The sequence below is a fragment of the Molothrus aeneus genome, chromosome 11, assembly GCF_037042795.1.
Source record: "Molothrus aeneus isolate 106 chromosome 11, BPBGC_Maene_1.0, whole genome shotgun sequence".
NCBI classification, from domain to species: Eukaryota; Metazoa; Chordata; class Aves; order Passeriformes; family Icteridae; genus Molothrus; species Molothrus aeneus.
The window spans coordinates 13,858,260-13,873,147 of NC_089656.1; the positions used below are offsets into that span (position 1 = coordinate 13,858,260).

At 44.3% G+C, this 14,888-nt stretch overlaps 1 protein-coding gene across 1 annotated transcript; it reads left to right on the forward strand.

Annotated features, from left to right (window-relative positions):
* The first annotated feature begins 2,541 nt into the window (after positions 1–2,541).
* On the forward strand, positions 2,542–12,139 carry PNP (purine nucleoside phosphorylase). The gene is made up of 6 exons (XM_066557731.1): positions 2,542–2,564; positions 5,856–6,025; positions 6,742–6,845; positions 8,088–8,263; positions 10,821–11,011; positions 11,922–12,139. Exons 1-6 carry the CDS (start codon positions 2,542–2,544, stop codon positions 12,137–12,139), a joined length of 882 nt encoding a protein of 293 aa, XP_066413828.1.
* The last annotated feature ends 2,749 nt before the right edge of the window (positions 12,140–14,888 follow it).

The following is a 14,888-nucleotide window of genomic DNA, read 5'->3' on the forward strand; positions in this document are numbered from 1 at the left end:
AGACAACTGAGATTCCTTCAGGACAAAAGACTCTCAATAATTTTTTTCAGCATTATGCAATCTATTCAATACCTTCTTTTTCTAGATAAATCTGATTTGGAGCATTCCCTGCAGTCTAATTGGCATGAATGTCCTCAGTGCTCAAATTAATTTTGTCCTAGTAGGGTGAACATTTATCTCTTACTTGTCCAGCCAATGCACCATTACAGGTTAAAACTCAAGTAATTTCTGTTGCTGTTAAATAACCAACATTGCATAAAGATAGATAAAATGGCCCCTTTTTGATAATCCTGTTTTCCATGTAAATCCAAACTAGGAAGGAGATTGTCTTAGATGAGAGCAAATTGGGAAGAGCTCTCAGGCTGTCTGATCTCTCTTGTCTGCTTTGCAAAAAAAGAATCAGATTAATGAACATAATCAGATTAAGGCTGAAGAAGGGAACATATCTGGGGGGCATCAGAACTCTGCTGATACCAACAAGCTCTATGGAAAATCAACATTAAGGGCCTAACATTGCTTTGTAATTTAATTTAATGGCAGCAAATAATGGGTTTCAAAGAAGTCCCGAGTAGTGGCAAGAGGAGCCTGGACTTCCAGAGGACAGAAAGACTTGAGTGAGCTGGTAAGTGGCTCTAAGACCCTGGGTTTGAGTGAATGTTGCTTGGGGTGATGTGCCAGAATCCTTTGGCACGCTGGCTCACAGCCAAGCAGTGTGGGCCCTCTTTGGGCACAGGGTTTGGTGCAGTTAAATCTACCTAAAACCATCTCTGCTCTCGGTCTGCTGTGTTTTGTACAGAAAAACAATGCTGAAAAAAGGAGGATATACCTAGAACAGGCAGAGGCAGATATGGCCGAGATTCAGAAGTACAAGAATGAGAATGGCAAAAAGGAGAAAAATTAGGGGAAACATGGTAAAAACAGAGTTAGAAAGAGGGCATAGAAGGGAAAATTATTTACACATTCATAATGTTGATTTTCCCACTGCCTCCAGCACACCAAGAGCAAGATGCACCATGCCAGTGCAGCAATGTACTGTGGGTCCTGACATGGCACCACCCCACCTGCTTGCCTCTGTAGAAGAGGCATGTTAAGCTTTCTAAGAAAAAGCAAGAAAGAAATGGAAGTGTGAACTTGAGCGAGAAAGGAGGTCAAGAACTTGATGGGAAAGGCTCTCATTATGGTTTCTCTTCAGATCCATTTTCTATTTCTTCAGTGCCAACTGTATTTTTCAATAAATAAAACAGAATTGGATTTTTAAATTCTGCTGGTTGTTGCAGATTCCCAGCCTGTGCTGGCATTGCTGGGTTTCTGCTTTCCAGCATGAAGTATATCTTTCTCTAAAAATGCCCAGGTTTTTTCTTGGTGCAGTTATTACCTTATTTGATTTTGAAGTTCTCAGAGACACTTTTCTGGGGCAACAATGGTCTGTTTGATGCAAGGTCTTCAAGATCAAAAAGGAAAGAGGAATATAAGAAATAAGAAATCCAAGACCTGAAATGGGTGCTGCCCAGTTTTCTGAATTTTTGTTAATGTCTGGATGATTTGTCTAAGAATTACCAAGTTCTAACTGAGGTTCTGTCCCTGCTTGGGATATTTATAAATTATACCCCCACGTGTCCTTTTTGGATTTATTAAGCTGTGAATGCATATTGTAGATGTGGCCTTTCAGCTAGGGCATGCAAGGTCTCTACTCATCATTGCTTTTCTTGAATTTTTTTGGCATTCAATTGTCTTGGAAACATCTCTGGCTCTGTAAAATGTGGTTCACATCAGTTGTTGGGATCAAACACCGATGCACAAACAGATTCATATGAGAGGGTTGTTTTTATATTTGTTTTCAGACACAGCAAAGCTAAAATTAAAGGGACAGATGGTGGGGTGTCTGTTGTCTTTCCTGTGTCTCCCATACTCTGCTGAATGGAGGTTTAGCATATCTCAAAGAAGTATTTCCTGCTGGGAAGGGTAAGACAATTAGATACGAACAAAAAACCCTGAGGGGAGCTACTGGGTCATCATCCCTGGATGCCATGAAAGAATGGGAAGGCAATGATGTGAGATGTGGAAAGGTCTGGTGTCAGTGGTAGGTGCTACAGGTCATCTCACAGAGTCTGCACACTGCCAGGGGTTTGAATTGCACAGGAGCAGGTGACTCCAGCTGGTTCCCAGGTGATGTAAGAGGTGCAAATCCAGGCAGATCCCTTGTCAGCCGCTGAAAAGTTGTGTGTGTGTGAAATTTCTAGGCTTAATCTGCATTACAGTGTGTGTGTGCATGCGTGTAAGCTTTCTGCAGAGCTCTAGAGCATGTGTGTCATGTGGGGTGAGGCCAGAAAAGCAGATGTCCTGACCATGCCCCTCCTACTCAGGGATTAGAGATGCTCAGGGGACAGCAGAGAGAAGCTGGGACACACTTCCCTGACTCACTGCCAGAGACAGCAGCAGCTTCTGCAGGTTCAATAGGCCTCTGCTCTTTGGTCAAATAAAACTCTGCAGCTCCATTTCCAGCAGCCATCCCCTTCTTTTGGTTAACCAGAGAGGAGGAGGATGGCCTATGCTGACGAAGACAGGTAAGGTGCTGTGAAATAGGGGATGCACGGACATCCAAGCTGCATGGGGCTAACAAAATTACATCTCTTTTCTTCACCTTGTTTCCTTTCTACTGAGCACTCAATAAATGTCAGACAAAGGCTGCTCAGAAGTAAACATCTTATTACTGGAGAGCAATCTGGCCATCTGCCTGTGCAGGTGCTGGTATTATGAAATATGGCAGCGAGTAGGTGACCTTGGGAGAGGTTATGGGCCAGAAGAGCAAATATCTCCTGTGGAGAGGCACAGACTGTGAATACTTATGGCCATGTGCCCCCAGACATAATGCTTTAGCTGTTTATTGGGATATGTCTGCTTTTTTGCATAGATTTGCTTTCAGCCAACTTAGAAGCAAATAGGAGTGGGTTTTTTTTTTCATGCCATAAAAGATCTGTCACCGGTGACAGTCCTGTGTTTTGCAACAGATGTGTTTCTCCAGTGGATGACAGCAATCACAATAAAGAGGATTGTGTTTTCAGCTGATCCTGTGATTTAATCCAAAGCGATGCTACCGAGCACTATTATTAGGTGTGCATTGTTAGAGCAGCTAGAGGGGCCTTTGTGCTCCATGTATTAATTCAAGCTGTCAAAAAGCTTGCACAGGCCTTGTGCTCTGGCAGTTCCAGGCTGAACACTCTGCTGGGTGACCCATGGGTCAAACTCCCCCTTTGCTCCTGCTGAGCAGGTATCTCCCTTGCATTCAGAAATTATCAGTGCTTGCCAGTCCCTTTGATGTCATCCGGAAGGTTTCTGAAAGCAAAATACTGCAAGCAGATTAATTTTGGCATCACTGTGCTCTCAGCACTGGGGACAGCTCTGATGTGCCCAAAGCCTTTGGGAAGGACAGGGCTCTGCCAGGCCCCTGTGCACTTGCTGGAGCTTCTTTCAGGCAAGGAAACATATGCAGCACTGGAGATTTACTTCTCTGGTTAAGAAGTATTTTAATATCTTCTGTTTAAAAGGGAAAAAAGTCCTCTGTAACCTGGCATAGCTCAGTCAGTCCTGATGTCTTCAGCAGACATTGAATGGGTTCCATCCCACATTCCTAAAATTTCTGAGGATATAGGAATAATATCCATTCTCTAATGTTATTTTGCAATGACTTATGCTCTTCAAAAAAATGAAAAACTGAAACAAGGTCATGAGGAAGAGCAGATCCTGGTGACCTTGTTCTTTTCTCATGCCTGCCACAGGTATGTCAAAACCTTGGGCATTACATATAAATTCTCTTGGTTCCCTTGAATTTCTAAACAAGGATTACAGTTATTCAACAGAGAAATTGGGGGGAATTGTTCATTAATGTATGTAAAGCACTTTTAAAGCTTTTGTCTGGGAGCAAGTGACAACGTAGTCAACTGTAGTCTTTATTAATGTCATTTTCACAGCTCCTGCTTATTTCAGGAGCTCATGATGCACTTAGAAAATTCAGTATGCGATGGTAAATAACTCTCTCATTTCCAGCTTTTCCTTTGAAAAGTACTTCAGCTAAGTATGACTCTTTAATCTATGTGTATGGAAGTTATTTCTTCCCATTGAATTGCAAGTTTACGACATTTTTGGGTATTTTTGACATCACAGTTTGTAACTGGGACTGTAAGTTTGAGGTATCTTATGCTGGATAGGACTCAGAGTAGTAACTAGACAGTTAAGAGGCTAAATGCTCACAGAAAGCACCTGTGCAGTAACTACTGACCCTGTCAGTATAAAGAAAGAAAAAGCATAGAATTGAGAACCTTTGTTTCAATGTCTGGTACTTTAGTCAGAGGAGCCAGTTGTACACAGTCAAATCCTCTTAGTGGCCTGAGACCTCCTGGAGTGAGGAGCACCTCACCTCTGAAAGCTTTTCTGTCTGTCCTCTAAGACTGCTGAGAGCAGCATCACAGCATTACTAGGGTTTACACTTCTGGAAAAAAGAGACATGACAAAGAATCAAAAGAAACATTCCTGGATAGATAGTGACTGCTCATCAGAACCTCCAGTCAATTTTACGTTACCCGCACCCTCACAGTATCTGATTTTCTCACCTCTCAATAATCAGATATCAACTTTTCTTACAGAGGACTCCTGCCCCTGCCTGTGGGTTTACTCCAGGACCCAGTCCTCTACCATGTACAATCATTAATTCTACTCATCAATGGTAATGATTGAGTTGCTTCCAAGAACAGCTATTAGTACTCCTGCTTTTGAGGATACTTTCCAATCACTTGATATTGACTTTCAGAAAGTCTCTGCATTGTCCTATTGAAAACAGGATTATAGGATTATTTTGCTATTGATTGTGTTTCAAAACTGTGATTAAGGCGTCTGAATACTGGGCCAAGAGTATTCAAAGTTAAAAGTTGAACTCTTCTCCTTTCCCATGAGAGAGATGTACAACAGGCACTGTAATGCCAACTTCTATCCCACCTTCAGGCAATGGGGCTCCCTGCCGGATTAGACTTTTTTTAACCAAGGTATTTGCTGAGTCCCCCTCTCGAATCACATTAAGCTCTGGAGCCCAAATTCCTGGTTCTCACTTGTTTTGATGGAGACTGATGTCATTGGGCCTCTTGGCTATGTCTGGGCTGCAGGTGTGATCCCATGCCCACTCTGTGGGAGAGAAGAGGCTGAGTAAGATCTCCATGTTTATCCTTCTGTACTGAAGGCACGAGGTATCGAGAGGGTGGGTGTCTGACATGTGGTACCAGCCTAGATGGAAGTGGTGGGAGCTGATGGCACTCAACACTTACAGAGATTGGCTTCTCCATCTCTGCAGATGATGCTTGATCTATGTCTCAGAAGTTCACCTGAATCTTTACCTACTGCAGATGACAGTGTCTACTCCTTCATCAGCACAGCATTCCAGCTGTGTTGTTCAGGTGTCTTCAGAACTCCACACATTTGTATTTCCCCATCACAGGCTGGACATCCCCATGCACACTCATATAGGTTGGAATTTCTCAGTCTAATTGTGCTTTTCCCTTTCTTCAGGAACTCAGGAGAGACCAGAGCCCATCAGAAGCAGGAGTGGTTATGCCTTGTGACATTTCTGTGAGCTCGGTATCATTAGCCATTCTTCATCTACAGAATGAAACCAGCCAAGAGAATTCAAATGATTTCCCTGTAGTCAGGGGTAAAATACATGAGATTAAACGTGATGCATCTTCAATAATAGCAGTGAAGCTTCTATTATTATAGTTTTAATGAAATTTCTTTTTCCCTGCACCTTTTATCCTTTGAAGCTTGTTCTTTGAATGGGCTAACAGTCTCCCTGGCCTGTTCTCCTCCTGCAGAAACAGCTATGAGGTGTGCAAGGAAGCAGCAGACTGGCTGCGTGCCCGTGCTGCCCGGCGGCCCAGGATCGCCATCGTCTGCGGCTCTGGGCTGGGAGCTCTGGCTGATGTGTTGGACAGCAGGACAGTCTTCCTGTACGAGGACATCCCTCACTTCCCACGGAGCTCAGGTGAGCACAACTCAGGCCATCAGCACCCTACCCACCAGCAGCCTGCAGCAGAGCCTCACACAGGGATCACTCAAGTCGGCAAACCAGTCCCACGCTGGTGATATGTGTGTTCACAGTAAAAAAACATAAATATCATAGCACAGATGTAGGGATTTGTAGCCACAATTCTCTTTACAGAGAAAAGCAAAGCACAATTTGCCAAGAATTTCTTCTGGAAAAGGCAGCAAGAAAACCTCAGAGAAGAAGGGAAAACAATTCTTATCTCTGCTTGCTGCTCCTGTTGTTTTGCACCTGTGGAATGAGTTATGGAAATTGTTTACCCAAAGTGATTTGTCAGTTAGATTCTGCTGAAGATTGTTTTGCTTCCTTGGCCAATTGGAAAAAGCTGCGTCCTGACTGTCGGGAGACAGTCACAAGTATTCTTTAGTATTCTTTAGTATTCTTTAGTATAATATAATTATAGCATAGTTGTAATGTAATATAGTATAATTTTAATAAAGCAAGTGTTCAGCATTCCAAAGCCTTAGAGTCAGATGCCAGTATTTCCTTCATTGGGGGCCCTACTTTTCAATAGGCATTTATTTATTTATTTGATTTCCAGCTCCTGCTTTTGCAGTGCTTGGCCCTGCAGTAAAACAAAATCATCAACTAACAAATCCCTCTAAAGTCAAATTCCTTGAGACCTGTACCTAAAATGCCACTTTGTTAATTTCCAGTGTCAGGGCATGTTGGCAGATTGGTGTTTGGGGAGCTGAATGGACAGCCCTGCGTGTGCATGCAGGGACGTTTCCACTCCTATGAAGGCTACTCTCTCAGCATGGTGAGTTCTCCTTAAGGAAAATATTTACCATGGGAAGAGGTATTGTAAAAGCTGCAGAAGTGGCTGCTTGCCTTGCTATCTAGCTGCAGGATGTTAGCTCTTGCAATGAACTTACAGTGCTCTTGAAATGAGTCTTTCTTAGATTTCAGATCTGTCCCCAAAAAATAAAATTGGGAGATCAAACCAACAGTTGGCTTCTGCTGAGTGAAGGTGATGCTGCACAGCCACACAAATTGGCTGACCCTGCTACTCTCACAGAGGGAAATAGTTTATCATATAAGGCAGATTAATTTACATGTTTTAACTTAGTCAGTTTAATCATGATTTAAATCAGCAATGAGAAAACTTCGATAAGAATAATCTATTTTAATCTTCTATTGCATTTATATCTTTTGCAGCTTTTTTTTTTTTTCCTAGAAAAATTCCCAGGCTACTGCAAGCTGCTATAACCTCCCAGCTAACATACTGGAATGTGTGAAGATTTATGTTACCTACCATGCACATATGTACTTTTCTGCTAGAAAACAACAATAATATTTATTTATTGGCTCTTTTTTTAATTGGATAGCTCTGTGATTGTCCTTTTTTGCATTGAGGTTATTTGCATTTGGATATAAACTGTAATTTTTGGCACCACCCAACTTCTTAAAGAAAACCAGCTATTTTAAAACCACTCAATACAAAGTTAGCTTTATCAAGACGTGTTTGTCTATTAAAATTAACTTACTTCTTGAAGAAATGGTGCCCATTACTAGGAAATATTTTGCTCACAGTAGCATTTGATTGATAGCAGGTATCATCCAAATTCCTGACTCCTCAAAATCAAACTTAAATTTTTTTTTCTCCAGCTCCCAACTGTTCCTTAGCTTTGGATTACTCTCCAAGTCCATGTGCATAAGTAGTTACTTCAATCAGCACAGTGGCTTGATCTCTGCATGACCTTGGCAGTGAGCAAAAACTATCTGCATGTTCTTCCTGTACCACCTTTATTTGACCTTAGTGCAACTGTGGGAAATGTGGTCTTGGATTTTAATGCAAGATTTTGTTTCATTGCAAGATTATGTTTAATTTGTTTAAAAAGCATTAACATTCTATTTAAATGAGAGGAATGTTTAAAATTGCAGAAGGTTGTTTTGTCTCCATATGTAGACTCTTTGCATCCACAAATTGTGATATTACAAATGCAGCAGCAGTGGCTGCTGACTGTGATACTCATTGCACACATGCTTTTGGTTCTTGTAGGTCACCTTTCCCATCAGGGTGTTCTTTCTCCTGGGGGTGGAGATCTTGATTGTCACTAATGCTGCTGGAGGACTGAATCCCCACTTCCAAGTGGGGGACATCATGTTCATAAGGGATCACATCAGCTTGTTTGGCCTGGGAGGGCAGAATCCCCTGCGTGGACCAAACGATGAGCGGTAAGAAGGCATCAGCTCTGCTGTTACCAATTAATCCTTTCTTCCTTCAGCCATGGGCTGGGACTGCCAGTTGTGCCTACTGACAAATATTTACTGAGAGGCAGAGTTTGGCTCCAGGTAACCACAAGGGAAGGGTTACAGCAGTAGCTGTATGTGCCACCTGCCCTGCCTTCCCTTGGCTGTTGCTTACTTGTACAAGCCTACAAGGAGCTTACACACAAACCCCCAGAAGGTTTTGTTTTGTACCTGTAGGCTTCTGATCCTTCTCCTGACATGACCAGCTGTACCATCTGATGAAGACACCCACTGCTCTTCTTCTTATCAGCCCCTCTCTCTGCTGGTTCCTCTTAACTGAGCAATCAGTGAACTGTGCTGTCCCCAGCCTGGGTTTATCAACAGCCATTTCTGGTGTGATGGAATGGGTACAGCAGAGGCCAGGCAGTAAATGGAGGGCAGAGCAAAGATGAAACCTCTAAATTTCCTGATCACCACTGCTGTATCCAGGTCTCCAAACTGGAGTGCCTTTGTATTCACTGAAGGCATTGCTCTGATGAGAGGTGGTCTCAGAGACCTTGAGATCTACAAGAGCCACCTGCTGCTGGCCGAGCTGGGAAGTCAGGTTTCCTGTACTGGCTGTGTAGCAGAATCTTCACCTTGAGAGTGCAGAGAGGAGCTTCTAACATATCTTCATCCCTGAACAGCAGTTGCCACCAGATTTGGATTTGCTTTGAGGAGGATGCTGGACTATATGACTGCAAGGTCCCTTCCAAAATGAATTTATGATCCCAAAATCCTTCCAAGACACCATCAGACTGGTAAGGTGGAAGGCCCATCGTGAAAAATGGACATGTTTGCAGGGCAGGCATCTGGATTGTCCTCAGATCTTTCCAGAGAGAAAGTTCTGCTGAGAGTAAGGTGCCCTGCCTGGCTTTCAGTTAGTTCCTCCCTGATGTAACAGCAGACCTGGCTTTTGCTTCTGAAAGAATCTGAAAGGTGCTGGCAGCTGCCTCAGGAGAAATAATCACTGTGCTGCGATTCCATGGCAAGAGGACAGTACCCATCTGAAGTGGAACATCTTTACATTTTTGTAGGTATTGCCGTGGGTTGGAAGAAAGTGATCAAAAGCAGAGAAGCTACATGGAGTGTTTAAAGCTCTCTGGGCTTGCATAATTGCTCTGGAGCAGGAGGAGAAACTCCAATCAAACAACTGCATCTGGACAGCGTTCAAAGGCAGCATAGCTGCCTCATTGCCTCCCCGTAGCAGCTTCTTGGTGAAGACTGCAGTGCTCTGGGAGGTGACTTCTGTACTGCTGACCAAGGCATCAAAATGGGCAAAAGGTCTTAATGAATCAGGTTTCAAAGTATTGCAGAGATTTAGCTGAGCAAACTCCTAAAATCCTGTCCAGCTGAGCTACCAGGAAGGATTTATCTAAGCACAACAGAGCAAAACTAGAGGCAATGAAGTGATGTGGAAATAATATTTTTTTAATAAATTAGAGATTGGGCTTCTGCATTGCTGGCCATCCTTCAGAAAAGAGAAGCAATTTTCATGGTGATGAATACTTATTACCTTAGACCAGAAGGGGAAGTTTGTTTTTATTTATATAATATTTAGTGTTTATAAAAACAAAATAAGCCACCTACTGCCCTAAGCATTCAGCTGGAAGAACATGTAAACAAGCAGAAGCTTTAATAGCATAAATGAGGGATCTGGTCCACTCCTACTGATCTGCGTCGGTGAACATGGCTGGGAATTTATTTTCCAGGTTTCCTCAGTGGCAGCATAACAATCTTTGCCATCTACTCCTGCAGGATTCACTCCAGCAGGATTCACTCCAGCAGGAGCAGGGTTGAGCTGCTATTTTAAGACCAAAAGCAAGAGACCCAGTCTTGAAGCAGAAAGCTACCTAAAATATGGCCCTGGAGCTCCAAGATGTAAAGTAGCTGCCTGCTCTGATGGGCCTTAAATGTAGGGACTGATGCTCCATCAGGCCAGGCTCAAACCTCCATCCAAGGACAGCCTGAGGGACTCTGTGCCTCAGAGCAGCAACTGTCTGGTGGGGAATGTTTAAAAGACATCATGAGCAGTTACTGGAGAGAGAATGAACTGGCCATCAGTGCTCCCTAGAGACAGGAGCCCTTGAAAGACCATTCCAGAAGGGTTCCTGCAGAAGGGAGGTAGTGCCAGACCTTCCAACAGCCATAAGCTCTATGTGCTGACAGTCTTGGATGACTAGATCTAGCAGGAATGTCATACCCAGGTAGGTGCCCCATTCCTGTAAACATTTAAGGTCAGGTGGGACAGGACTCAGAGCAACCTGTTCTAGCTGAAGATGTTCCTGCTCACTGCATGGGTTTTGATGAGATGGCTTTGGAGGTCCCTTCCAACCATGATTGATGGCAGAATTACCTGATGATAAGAGTGGAATGAGAGAGATTGCATCCATGGCAGGTCTGCCCTTAACACTTCCTTTTTCTCTAAAGAATGACCATCGCTGGACTCTGATGGAGAGAGCAGAAGCACAATCACACAGCTGTATCCTTTACTGCCTTTCAGGTTCGGAGTGAGGTTTCCCTGCATGTCAGATGCTTATGAACAAGATCTGCTCAGCCTGGCCATGGAGAGTGCACAGGAGCTGGGCTTCCTGAGCTTCACCAGGGAAGGAGTGTACTGCCTGCAGGCTGGGCCCAGCTACGAGACCATCGCCGAGTGCCGCCTGCTGCAGGCACTGGGAGCTGATGCTGTGGGTGAGCTGCCAGGCTGGGCTGCCAGGGCTCTTTGAGGACATGGATTGAACAGTTAATTCTGCTCAAGGCTGACTTGCTTCAGTCTTTGACTCTCTAAGTCTCCTGGGGCTGCAGAAATTAACTCTGTGTATTTCTGCTTCATTCTGCAGTGGCTTGGGAGGATCTGCACAAAGTCCCTGTGCTTACAGCTGAGCAGGACAGGGATCCCAGCACAATTTGTGTTTATTTCCCAAACACAAAATTTCTCATGCTCAGATGGCTCCATTTCAGGAGGACTGAGTGGGGCTCAATAAAAATGAAGTCTTTTTCTAGTATTTTTCTTCTAATTCTGACATTGTAAAGATTTTCACTGTGCTTTTTCTCTACAAACCAGCCTTCCTTATGAGTCTTGTTTAGGGATGGTAATCATGGATACCTTCCCAAAAGTGTAAAAGAAAACTAAGTGCCACGATCCATATGATTCCTCCAGCTATGATTCCTTCCATGACCCCTAGCTCATGGAAGTCTGTATATTAACACCTGCAGATTCATTGTCTGTGAGGAAAGGAGCTCAGCTCCCCTCAAAGCATTTTTATTTGCAATAGTTTTTTTTAGCCAAGGAAGAGCCAAATGACACAGCACATCAGTACTTCCTTAGCAAGTCTGCAAGCAGTCTGACACATCTTGAGGAGGGAGCTGTGGCACAAGGATCAAATGCAGGAGGTTCATTGTGCTGAGCAGAGTTGTAACTGTAGTCTGCAGCTATTTGAGCCTTGTACATATCACAGCCTTTAACTATTACAGAGTTCAGACACAGAGCTGGGGGGAATGAGACAAGGGCATGTGCTTAGAGGTAGGATGGTGCAGCCTTAGAGAGATCTTGTTTTGGTGTAAATCCTGACTCATTCTGGTCCTTTCTCTCCTCCTGTAGGCATGAGCACTGTCCCAGAGGTAATTGTAGCCAGGCATTGTGGCCTCCGAGTCCTTGGGATCTCCCTCATCACCAACAAAGCAGTGATGAGCTACAGCAGCCAGGAGAAAGCCAACCACGAGGAAGTGCTGCGCATCTCGGTGCTCCGCGCTGAAGCCCTGCAGAAACTCATCTCACACCTCCTTGGGAAGCTGGGGGAAAGCACAAACTCTCTATGACCTCCAGCCATTAATCCTTCATAGCATAACGTGTGTGAACACTACCAAGTGTTGGGGGAGAGCTGTTGATGGGACTGTCCCTTTCTCTCTGGATTTTCAATTCACCTTTTGATCTTTGTGCTTTATCTGATCAGGTGCAGAGCTTCACTTTGAATTTTATCAGGATGATCCCCTCATTAATAGCCAGTGACAAAAACAGCTTACTGGCACTTCAACACATTCCCAAACCCCCGTGTCAGCAGAGCCCCAGAGACTGTCACCTCCAGCTGTCTCTCTTGGGACACCCTCCTGCCCCAAGTCTCTGCTCCCCATTGCACATAAGCAGGTCAAGAGTTGGTCAGGGGGCTTGGTGCGTCCTGGGCCTGCTTGGTAGAGCCTGGTTTGAAGCCAGAGGAAGCCCACAAAAAGACTGAGTTTTGGATACATGAAATGGGCCAGGCTAAAGATGAGATCTGCCTGGAACAAGCAATGGTGCAGAGCAGGTGAATTGCAATTGATTTTACGGCTTGGAAAACAACTGCATTGCCATGGGGTTGTGTGACCTTCCCCTCCCAGAAGGTCTCCCAGAAAGCCCACTCTTTCCTCATCCTTGGCACCTCATGACCAGCTGCAGAGCTCAGTAGCTGTTTGCTACAATGCAGCACATCCCCAGCACTCCTCACACCTATCTATTCTGCTTCATTGCCCAATTTAGCAGGATATGAAAATTCAGCTCAGTTCAAGGCAATGCTTACCTGTGCACCATGTAAACATTGCCAAGCTGGAAACAGAATCCAGGTCTATCTCATCCTGGTTTTGATCAGTTTCTGGATGTCTTGGAGATCAGTTCCTTTAGCACTGCAGACTGGTTTCCTGTTGGTGCCCAAAGACAGAGAGATCTGTTTCATCCCATGTTTCACATGAGCTTTGCTGCTGTCCCTGCAGCAGATTTTGGAGCAACAATGGTTTGTGGATTTTAGCAATGTGAAATTACAAGGGAAATATTTTGAAACAGATATGATATTTTTCTGGGACTTTTTTGGTCCTCTTACATAAAGCAAATGAACCAAACAGTGACTAAAGGACAAACAGGAGAGGTTCTCCCTTACCAGTGTGCTGATGGTCTGTCAAGAAAGGGGGAACATTCACCAGAATGGTGCATTATTCATTGTTCCTCAAAGGTCAAGCTGAGCTGTGGATGCAGCTGGATGTGAAACAGTGACAGTAATTATTAGATAACCTTTTTCCCTTCATTTATCTTGTAGTTCTCTATAAAGCCCATCGCTGTCATAGCTAAATGTTTTTAGTTGACTCAGTGGTCTGAACTGAAGACACCCAACCACTCATGGAGAGCTCCCAACCTGCCTTCCTAAATTTAGCTGACCAGTTGTTTACCATTGACACTTCCCCTCTGTCACAGCCTTCAGCCTTCCATGACATTTCTTCCATTTTTTTCCAGATGGGTATTTGCTTGAAGCCTTTCATGCTGCAATTACTGGTGTCAGCTGCAGTATTCATGGTGCAGATGTTGCCACCAGGAGGAACAGTTGTGCTGTGAATGTTTTCCATTAAATGGTAGCACTTCAGGTGTAGGGGAGCTCTTGGGGTGGCCCCCTTGTCTCCTCCTGGGCAATGTTACCTGTGGTCAGCCCTGAGAAATACCTGCCCAGCCTGGTCTGGAGGATTTGTGGAAGGGAAGGATTCATTGCTTGTGCTTTTCTGGCAGACTCACTTGTTCAGCAGCTCCTGGCACTTGGAAGAGCCCTCAAAGACAGCAGCTCTTCCCATTTTGTGGGTCTGACTGTCAGGAAAGTCTCTGGGACCAGTTCTGGTGATGATCTGCAAAGGAGAGAGGCTCCAGCTCCATCTTTCACAATACTGTTCCCTTTCCAGATCAAGCAGGAGTGAAGTGCTTGTCAAGGGGGGCAGCACAAGCAGGGAAATATGAAAAGTGGCAGATGTGTAGAGCAAGAAGGAGCCACTTCTACCTGCTCCCTTTTCAGACTTGTCCCAGTATGAGCTTGTTACAGGCAGGGAGAGAGCAGATAATTTCCCCTGCCTAGAAAATGGTGCTTCACATTCATCTAATTAATACTTGGTAAATACAAAGTCTCTCAAGTGGGAGTGGAAGGCAGCTGTGCAGTGTGCTGTAGCTAGCAGCAGCCAGAGTAGCTAAGGCTGGGATTTCAGCAAACTCCATTAATTAATCAGAGTCAGGCTGGGCTGGGATGTGAAGGGAGGCATCCAAAAAAACCTGCTGTTGTGCTGGTACTTCTCAGGCAGGGTTTGAGATGATGAGGAGCTTGGCAGCAGCATCTGTTTTCAGCAGGCCAGGTCTGCTCCTCTCTCCAGCTGCACCGGAGGCAGATACCGTGCTCTTGTGTCTGAATACAGCTGAAATGCAACTTAAAATTGAATCTGAAAATCACCCTACAGCTAAATCTTCAGCAAATTATGTCTGTTAAAAAAAAAATCTAAATTGCATCTGAGCCCTTAAAATAGTTTGGGGCTCTTCTTTGAGCTGGCCAGAGTTGGTTTGGATGGCCCAAACTTTGTACATACATTCTGATTTTTGTACGTGTCCATGATAAGAGGAAGATGCCCTGGGCACTTGGGGAAGGATCTTATTAATTTGCAGGTGAGAGGGGAAATACAAAACAGAGTGAGCTCATCTGGCTTTTTAATACAATTTTGGATTCTTTTACTGCTGATGAATTCCAAAAGTCTGAAATACAGTGATACAAGACAGGAAAGACATGTGGGGAAGGAA